The 10,762-nt window shown below is 33.8% G+C and overlaps 1 protein-coding gene and 1 long non-coding RNA gene across 2 annotated transcripts; one reads left to right on the forward strand and one right to left on the reverse strand.

Moving 5' to 3' along the window:
• Positions 1–310: 310 nt before the first annotated feature.
• On the reverse strand, positions 311–2,339 carry LOC148623268 (uncharacterized). Its single transcript, XR_015919402.1, has 3 exons — positions 2,251–2,339; positions 966–1,973; positions 311–451 (listed from the first exon to the last, which is right to left on the reverse strand). It is a non-coding gene; the product is annotated as an uncharacterized LOC148623268 (long non-coding RNA).
• LOC148623269 (DNA polymerase epsilon subunit 4-like) lies at positions 1,152–3,419 on the forward strand. Its single transcript, XM_088564989.1, has 2 exons — positions 1,152–1,254; positions 2,620–3,419. Exon 2 carries the CDS (start codon positions 2,692–2,694, stop codon positions 3,151–3,153), a length of 462 nt encoding a protein of 153 aa, XP_088421115.1. The 5' UTR covers positions 1,152–1,254; positions 2,620–2,691; the 3' UTR covers positions 3,154–3,419.
• The last annotated feature ends 7,343 nt before the right edge of the window (positions 3,420–10,762 follow it).

Here is a 10,762-nt window from a genome sequence, read left to right on the forward strand (position 1 = left end):
AGTGAAATCACCACATGGATATCAATAATGGGCAAACCACATACCATTAAGCAATCTATAAAAAGGCCCCAAAACAAATAAAGTATAACTATTTACAAAAGACCATAATCAACTTAATCTACAGAAAACAATGAAGTAATTTTTTAGCTCAGTTGATAGAGTGACAGCTTGCAGTGCAAGGGATTCTAGGTTGTATTCCAGGATGGTACTGTCAAGAAGTATACATGGCTGATATTGTATACATGTATGAAAGTGACTTTTACTTTTGAAGCACAACACATTTAAACCTTGTACATTTGCATAAGAAATATGATTTTGAAAATATTTATTTTCAAACTTCAGCTTCATATCAGCTTTCATTACAGTGCAAGCAGAGATTTGAACAGCATTGAAGATCATCTAAATTATACATGTATGAATTCTTTTCGGTCATATATATGCCATGGATGACCTGGAAGTATAAAAATCAGTAATAAATATACATGTACGTAATACTCATATTAAAAGTTATTGTGATTCATGAATCCTGTATTGAAGTAGACCTCTAAGTAAACACTACATTATAAGGCTCATTGGATGTTTTTTTTTCTTCAAACAAAACATCCCATTATGCTAAAATATTATGTCTATATTACAACCTTCATGTAAGTGTCATGGGAACTATAGTGCTACATTTTAAGTGATAAACACATATGGCATCTATCTACATTACACATGTAGAAATAATACAAATACATTTCTAAAATAAATTGACTAATGAGAGTTTCTAGTGAACAATCAAAAGACTTTGAAAGTGGGGGTCCAAGCTATTAATTTTCTCATTTTTGCAAAAATTTTCCACATTACTTCCAACATTTCCCAACAAAAGAGGTGGTTCCTACCTTTGGAACACCCCAAATCAATATTAATTTTTTTTTCAAAAAAAAAGGCATAAAAATATTGTATACAGAACCTCAAATACCTACACAATCTATTATCTACTTCATTTGAACAGAGCTTCCTGTTATGTATGACTTGTCTGGTAACTTGTATCATTGGTAGGTGAACATGACGGCTGCATCCAAAATTTTCTGGAAAATATCAAAACATATTTCCTTTTAATCTGGAAAGAGATACTGAAAATCAACATGGATAGACTTTTATCATGCTGTGATGACTATGGTATAATTGTACATGTTCATGACAACATACTGTGCAAAAGAAATCTGATGACTGATAAAACTAGTTCCTTATCCTTAGTTACTGATATACAATGTAAGTCAACAGCTTGTATTTATGGATCTGTTAAAAAAGTAAAAAAAAAAAATAGCACGATAAACTTCTTAAAAAATTGAAAATTGTGTCATATACAAGGTCATACAAATGTATATGTTAATGTTTAGATTAATTTCCAAATCATACAATTCATGTAGTTTACTTCAAGTTATGTATGAAATTTTCTCATATGGCTTACATGTACAATACATTGGAACATTAAATATTGCTTTTGATTGCTCTTGGTCAACTGTTCAGCAATACTTGTTTCAGTGGAGTTTCCTTGACCTTGTACATGAATTTATTTTTGTTCTCAAAAATGAAATATGGGGTATTGTATACACAAATAACAGATTCTTGTAAGGTTTTGTATGTGTTACCCTCATCATGTTCAACAAGTTTGTATCATAGACTGTTTCATTTAAATGAAAATCAACAATCATTGACTCAACGACAACTCTTCATGTCTTAATAAAAATGTTTGTATGGACTATGGAACATGTATACAGTACACATGTAAGGCTTAAGAAAGTTTCTTGTGTACCACATCTCCTGTAATTTGAACTGCGCTCATTTACTGGCAACAACACATGATTTAGACAAATTATAATAAACAAATACATGGTATATGATAAACACTTAAGTTATTTATCATAATTCTTCATTATTGTAACTGTGTTCGAGCTAAATAAAATATTTGTATTTTCATCATGGCGGCACTGTAAACAATAATGAATGCATATCATTAATGTTCGTTCATTTTGCTAATCAATTTTTTGATATATAAAAATATAAAAACAAGAAAATATAGCAAACAATTGAAATAAAAACAAACTGCCATGGTCGAAATGAAAAAATATACTCAAATAAAACATTAATTTAGCGACAAATATGCCGAAGTTCATAAGCAAGCTGCTGATAAAAAACACAATGGAGAAAATTTTCTCAAACTACGATTTTCAGGTTCATTTGTATTCACCTGAATGTGTCACTTACATTTTGGTGGAATATATGTCCATATGTGAGTACACGAAACTCAAATTCAGGCGACCCCCCCCCCTAATGTGACAGCATGGTTTTTCACAAAATACCGTTCGGAAGTCTGATTTTAGTTCAAAGGTCATGTAAAAGTCCGAAAATTCTGAACTCTTGTTTCCATGGGCTGCCAGTGGGTGAAACAAAGGTTATTTTCTAGACCGGATATAAAATGCTGTAGTCTAACTTATTCGATCTCGGATATTGAAAAAAAATCCGAATTTCATGTTTCTGTATTATAACAACAGAAATTTCTCTTTGATTTAAAACTTAAATGGAGATGAAATGTTAAGCGCAATATTTCCTTTTTATTAACTTGTTGACACCAAGGTCGAGCTGTACTTAGTTCTAGTCCGGATTTAGACACATTCGCCTACGACATTTGTTCCGAATTTAACAACCATGGCGGGAGAAGTAGGATCAGCTGGGGAGGATTTGTCAGCCAAAATATCACTGATCGAAGTTGAAAATTCAATTGACACTGAATACAAGCATAATGACAATATTGGTACCGAAGAGATCGCAGACAATGCACACATAGAGGAGGAGAGTCACGAACCTGATTTCCCTGAAGGCACAGAGAATGCGGAAAAAAGGTCAAAATTACCATGTAATGATCGAATTATACAGCTTCCACTATCCAGGATCAAAGTTATTATGAAAACTGACCCAGATGTAACATTAGCAAGCCAAGAAGCAGTTGTTGCTATTGCAAAAGCAACGGAACTTTTTATTGCCGGACTTTCAAAAGATGCTGTTACAAGTACACTGAACAGTAAACGAAAAACACTACAGAGGAAAGATCTAGATTCGGTCATTGATACTCGTGATGGCTATGAATTCTTAGAGGGGGCATTAGAGTAATGTTAGAAAAATGTAAGATTTGTGATTAAAGGTAAATGATCACATTGATATGAATTTCAGAAGGATGCATAATTCTATGCTTAAACAATTATATTTGTAATTCTCTTCAACATTTGAATTGTACAAAGCTTCGTACTCACTGTGACAGTAATTATTTTGTGCACCTGTGGTCGTTATTTGTAGATCCAAGTGTACTTAATTGGTATGATGTATTCTAGTGGATTTTTAGTCCACACAAGTTAGTGAAAAATAAAGAATGAAAATCATTTGGTATATACATGTTTATTGATCTATGCATGTTTGATTTGCAATAATTTTTCAATGTATCATTTTCAGCTCACCTGCTATTGCCTTCACTTGGTGTCCTTTGTCATTGTTTGCATATGAATAAACATTTCCTCTGAAACTACAGTACTTGACTAATGGAAACATAACTTGATATGAATACCCATGTAAGAGTAATTGCCCATTTTTTGTTATTTTTACCATTTTTGGGTACTTGCATGTAAATGTGTAAATGAGAACTACATTGTTTATACAAGATGATGTATATCAGTTAGATTTAAGGCATTTTTAAAATGCACTATTTTAAAGAAGGCAAGAAAATTATGAAAAATCGGAAAGGAATTGAAATATCATTTTTATTAATTTTTATTAGTTTTTCTTGGGAGGAGGGGGTGCTATTTCCTTCATATTTTTTTTTCAGCTCACCTGGACCAAAGGTCCCAGTGAGTTACACAATGTATGCCATCACTTTGCTTCAATCAATTCAGTGTTGACCTTGAACTTATCACATTTTGTTCAACTACATGAAAACCCCTTAATCAATTTCAACGAAACTTGGTAGAAATGACATATTTAAAAGCTTTACTTTAAAGTTCCATTTGATCAAACAAGGTGGCCACCAGAGGCTCTCTAAGCATCTGATTGGCCAATTTCTAAGATCAACACTTCAAGATCTGATTGTGCAACCACAGGTGTCAATGTTTTGAAATTTGATAGGGTTTACTATCTCAATGCCCACTGAAACTACATTTTTTGTGGCTCAGGTAGCTGCAGCCCCTCAAAATGCCATAAAACCTATGGGAAACATGTTTTGGCCTCCACCATGTCCATTTTTTGTATGTCTCCAATGGTGACCAAACTTACCCAGTGTAATATGATATTTTGACCCTTGCGAAATATTGACCCTGAAGTTAAAATATCATATATCTTAAAAAATTTTTAGGTTAATTTTTTGAAATTCTACTAGAGTGGGTGCAATGTAGATATATTTTGTGGTGAAATTGGGGAGACATTAAAGTTTCAACCAAAAACCGCATTAATCTACCCCTGACAACCCACGCTTTGCTAATTGCAATGGGGGCGCACACCTACCACACCCGGCCTGAATCCGTCCCAGAGGGGGTTAAATTATGGCAGTAGGGGGTTAATTTATCGCATGGGAGGAGGGGGTAAAAATATCACAGCAGGGGCTTAAAATATCATAATGGGGGGTTAAAATATCACAGCCATGGGGTTATATTATCTCAACAAGGGGGTTAATTTATCGCACCAGGGGGTTAGAATATCAGTTTTGATACGTTCATTGGGCAACTTCCATTTGCACTTTTATTGTTTAATGAAGCCATAGTTTTGATTAGGGTTTTATTCATAATATAAAGAGAATAGGTATGGTGAATACGTCAAAGAGAAAACAACCCCACCGGGATGAAAATGTCAGCCCAAAGCTCTCCATTAGTCTTCAATGAACGACGAGGAAGTCCTCATAATTGCAAGGCAGGCTGCAGCTGGCCCCAAACCATCAGGTGCAGCGAAAGAGTTGCCCATATATAGTCAAGAAACAAAAATGAACTAAAGGTGAAATCGAAACAAGACATACAGAGGCAAGAAATTCCTGACTTTGGACAGGCGCAAGACATACGGCGGTGTTAAAGCGATTTGGCGTGATTACAACCTCCCTCTTTAAATCTGGCCACTCGGGGCAGCATATTAAACAAACACACCTAAAAAATCAGTTAAAAAATGTCTGTGTCCCTTGTTACAACGGAAATTAAGAAACTAAATATAAATTACACAAATGTACAAACTAAGGAATACTAGCAGTTAATTGACATGCCAGCTCCAGACCAGGTTAAACCTACAAAAAGTTACGTCCCCATCGTATGTAAAATCAATCCCAATTCTTCGACGGGGTTGAGGACCACGGTATATCATAAGTCATACAAGAAGGACACAACTCATGTCATGCTAAAAACTGCTTTTAAATATAGTGGTTAATTTCTATGTAAAGACCCTTTGAGCGAATCAATGTTAATACCACAAAATGCTATCCTTAGACAACAATGTCTTACTTATATCCCTTACGATTGAGCCTATTCAACAGTTTAGTTAATTTATTGGGTTAGTATATCCGTGCTTTCTGTAGAATATTACCGTTTAACAAAGGGTGAGAGATTCCCGCACGTGTTAATCCTTTACAAGTACATCTGTTTTTTGAGAACGAATTCCTTGTATCGGTCGAAAAACCTTGATGCAGTAATTTCCCGGTTATATAAAGATTCCTTTCGTTAAAATCGGAAACATTGTTACAAATAAGAGAAAACTGAACCGATTGAAACACCATAATTTATGATGGTAACAAGTGGACGTCGCCATCTAAAAACGGATAGTTGACAATAGGGAATGAAATACCATCCCTTTTATCGTAAGTTCTAGTTTTAATTAAGTTTACCATTATCGGTATGAAAACTAAGATCAAGAAACACACATTCTTTAATATCAAAATTAGCTTTATTCACAGACAGCTATACAGGACATATATCTTTAGTATAAATATTGAAATCGTTGTTTAGAGCCAAAATATCGTCCAGATATATAAAGGTGTTTATTAAGTTTTCTTCTAAATGTTGTTTGGAAGGGTCTGTGTTCATCGTAGCCATAAATTGTGATTCGTAACAGTATAGAAAGAGATGCACAATTGGTCCGGACCATGGGAATCCCAATAACTTGGCGATAAACCTGATTGGCATATGCTGTATAGACGTGCCAATCATTCACCGTACCTATCAAGAGGTGTATAGTATATGAACGTATAATGGCAATGTAAGCCTTAATCGAGTGCACCCCTTTTCATGCCATGAACTTGAATTACACGAAAACCCAGAGACCGATTTCAATTTGGTGTGGATGAGCCTTTAAGAATGATCCTCTGGTCACGGAAATGTAGTCACGACAAGCTATCTGAGCTTTCTTAAATTACTAAATTTTAGAGATGAATTCCTTTTGAAATCATAAACTGCCAATGTTTCGAAAGCTAATAGGGTTGTTGAACTCGTCTACAAACGATTCAAAATTTTACCCTTTATCTAAACGAACTGCAACAAAAAATATTTTAAGTTCTAATCTATATAGTTCATGGGCTGGGAGGGTCCACCGTGCACCACCACTCATCAACTTCATGGTGATTTTTAGGTACCTTTATACCTCCCATTACCGAATCAATTTGTCGCCAAGGAATATTCTCGGATTCTTTTTGCGACTCAATTGTATGAGCACCTAAGCCCTCCTGGGATAGCACGTGTTAACAAACTAAAAAGTTTAGGTATCGTCGTGTAGCCTATTTTCTCAGCTTTACAATGAATTCAAGAAAGTTGCAGTAACACTTAGGGTTATGGGGTAAAATGAAAAAAAAACGTACCCCTACCCTGCCGAAAAATCGTTTAAATTGACATTGTTCAATATCAAAGCACCTAGAGTATTTATGCTTCAGTAAAAAAATGACTGATTTGGTATTTTAGTATTATCACAATTTCCATTTCTGGGGTTCTTTGTGAATTTTGGCGATTTTCGTAGTCAGAATTTATCAAAAAATATAAAAGATGGGATTTTCGATTTTTCGGTCAAAAGTCACATAAACTCGACTCTACAAGTTATTGCTCAACTAAAACGTCTTAAATTTGGCATCATTCGATAGATAATTTAATTTTCTACATAACTGAATACGAAAAGCTAATTTTCAAGAAAGGATTTTCAAAAAAATGGTTAAAAATATTACCCCTAACCCTAGAAAACTGGTCTCAGTATCAAACAGAATTCTCATTCAAAGCATATTGACATCGTAGAACTCATATTTCAGGCATTCATAATTAAGATGATGATATCTGATCAATTAAGGCGCTTAGATTTTCCTTTTGGGGTGACAATTACTATAAAATCGGAAAAAGGGGAATGTTCTGAATTTCAGAATTTTCTTCTATATCACCCGATATTGTCTTTTTTAGATTACCGTAATTTAAACAAGCTTTTGTATGATACGGTACATTAATATAGTGTCTTAGCTTCAAAATGAGCCTACGTAATAAATATTTGAACATTCCAAGCCAAGTTAGGTGGAAAATTGCCACCCCCTATCCATGAAAAAAATGCCTAAACATGAACTAAAATGTTAATTTTTGGCATATAAACGGTGTACAATAGACATTTTGGGTACTATTGTTTTCATTATCGATGTATTCAACATTTGGACTAAGAAATGTTCAAATATTTATTACTAGGGCTCATTACAAGGCTAAGACCCTACATATTTGCAGTTGAATATACAACAGCTTGTTTGAAGTACGGTATTTGAAAAAAAATGCCAATTATAGGTGAAATAGAAGGAAAAATGAATATCCGAAAATTCCTCTTTTTATGAAAAACTATTTATTATTTATTATTGTCACATTGAAACTGAAAATACGCGCCTGAAATGTAAAGATATGTTGGATACATCAATAATTAAAACAATAGTACCCATAATGTCTATTGTACACCGGTTATATGCCAAAAATTAACATCTTAGTTCATGTTGAGGCATTTTTTTCATGGGTAAGGGTGGCAATTTTCCATCGACTTGACTTGGATAGTTCAAATATTTATTACGTAGGCTCATTTTGAAGCTAAGACACTATATTAATGTATCATATCACACAAAAGCTTGTTTAAATTACGGTAATCTAAAATAAAAGACAATATCTGGTGATATAGAAGAAAATTCTGAAATTCCCCTTTTTCCGATTCTATAGTAATTGTTACTCCAAAAGGAGAACCTAAGCGCCTTAATTGATCAGATATATTTGGAACATCATTATTTTAATTATGAATGCCTGAAATATGAGTTCTACGATATCAAAATGCTTTGAATAAGAATTCTGTTTGATACTGAGACCAGTTTTCTGGGGGTAGGGGTAATATTTTTAACAATTTTTTACAATCCTTTCTTGAAAATTAGTTTTTCGTGGTTCATTTATGTAGACAATTAAATTATCTATCAAATGATACCAAATTTGAGACATTTTAGTTGAGCAATAACTTGTAGAGTCGAATTTATGTGAATTTTTTACCGAAAAATCGAAAATCCCATTTTTTGCATTTTTTGATAAATTCTGACTACGAAAATCGCCAAAATGCACCAAAAGAAATCTCAGAAGTAGAAATTGTTATAATACTAAACAGAAATTACCAAATAAGCCATATTTACTGAAGCATTAATACTCTAGGTGTTTTGACATTGAAAAATATGTCAATTTCTGCGATTTTTCGGCAAGGTAGGGGTACGTTTTTTTTTTAATTTTACCGCAAAACCCGAAGTGTTACAGCAACTTTCATGGTACCATTGTAAAGCTAAGACACCGGGCTACATGATGATACATAAACATCTCAGTTCACTTCGTTCTGTAGAAAGGAGTTCGTAGAATAAAAAAAAACTATAAAAAAAAAATGATTTTTGCCTCAACGAGGTATAAAAAGTAGCCAAAGAAATACAAAAATGCTTCAGTTTATTTTTTGGCGACAAAAAGATTCGTGAATGGGAGGTATAAGGGTACCTGAAAATCATATTTTGCTTGATGAGTGGTGGGGGGTGCACGGGGGTCAGTCCACGTTCTAATAGCATTAAGATCCAAATAAACGCAGAAAAAGTCTTAACAAAATCTATAACGAGTGGAAACCTCGAAATTCCTATGAAAGGGGAGATAACTCTGTAAAAATGGCTGAAAAAAACAATAAAATTTTATACAAAATCATAATTATGCCTTATCTGATAAGTAAAAGAGTAATCGAGGGAACCAAGGTTATAGCGGTAACCAAAAGAACGTAATCCAGGGACAAAGACCAGACATGGAAAACAGACATACACAACGAAGAACACAGAGTAACTAAAAGCATACATACAAAATAACAAAAGCAAATGAGCAACTCGGACTCCACTAAAAACTGGGAGCATGGACCAGGTGCACCGGTAGGGTAAGCGTCTTCTGAAACACCCGCCGAGTTGCTCATAAAAAGTCAAATCCGAGGTAGACGAAAGAGGAAAGGAAAACTAAAACACGTTGAACAAATCAGTTTTGATGGCGCAGATGGATACACCGTAACGATCCACGAGTTCATGATGATGACCATAAAACTTCTGTAGTGATGACTTCAATCTTGTAGCAACATAACCCTGTTCCAGAAGCCTATTTGTTAGAGTTCTAGCGATACAAAAAGTCTGCGTAGTTTCGGCAAGCTCTTGCATAACGTATGAGTTGTGATATGAACACTCCATAAGTTTCGATATAAAAATACATTTGTTGCAATGTATGGCGCGGTATCAGGTTTAAAAAAAATAAGTACTTATGCATATGCTAAAATCGAATTCTGTAAATGATGAATTATTTAAGCATTTGCTTTATTCGAATTAAGGATATGCTTTAATATTTTAGCATATGTAAAACTTCGATTTAAGCATATGGAATTAATGCTTATTTTTTACCCTGATACCGCGCCATAACAATGACGTATTTTTTTTTACATTTCCCTATAAAAGCAATCAAGAATTAGTGAAACAATACTTTTGTGTCAAGTTAATCAGTAAATAAAAATAAATAAATATCCATTCACACCATGGCTGACCCAAGCGGTTAACATTTTGTACATCCATCTGCACCATGAAAACTGATTTGTTCAACATGTTCTAGTATTCCTCTTTTTTCGTCTACACCGGACTTTACATTTTATGAGCAACTCGACGGGTGTTTCTAGAGAAGCATTGGACGCTAACCCTACCGATACACCTCGTCCATGCTCCGCATTTACTTTAGTAATTTCGTATGTATTCTTTTGGTTATATATAAGCCATTTAGCATCTCATATTTTGTTGTTCCTTCTGAATAGCATGGGACTTCCTGGTGAAAAATATCAATACCAGCCTTCCAGTCTTACTTTCCTTTCTCCTTCCGTAAGTTTTGGCATTTTTCTCAACTGTTACATTTTATTGTATGCAGCTTTTTATTAACATTAGAGATTTTCATGAATAGTAGACTACTGTAAATATCCTTGTTGCATATTGTGCAATAATTAAACTCTACATGAACACAGCTTAATTTCACTTGATTACAGGGTTCAAATTCAAACCAAATGTAGACATGACTTAAAATTAAAACAAGATTGCATCTTGGGTAATTTTTCTAGCTTCAAGAGTAATTGCATTTTTAGCTAGTAGGTAAACAGTTCTTTTTGATCGCTACTAGGGTAAGTGTACATTTTGTACGGAAGCCCCTTGGTATAATAGGTAGATATTTTTTATAAC

The sequence above is a fragment of the Perna viridis genome, chromosome 2 (assembly GCF_037379345.1).
Source record: "Perna viridis isolate PV_CMFRI_1.1 ecotype Kerala chromosome 2, ASM3737934v1, whole genome shotgun sequence".
In the NCBI taxonomy this organism is placed as follows: Eukaryota; Metazoa; Mollusca; class Bivalvia; order Mytilida; family Mytilidae; genus Perna; species Perna viridis.

Coding starts and splice junctions, on each gene's coding strand:
- LOC148623269 (XM_088564989.1), top strand. CDS start 2,692: ATGGCGGGAGAAGTAGGATCAGCTGGGGAGGATTTGTCAGCCAAAATA.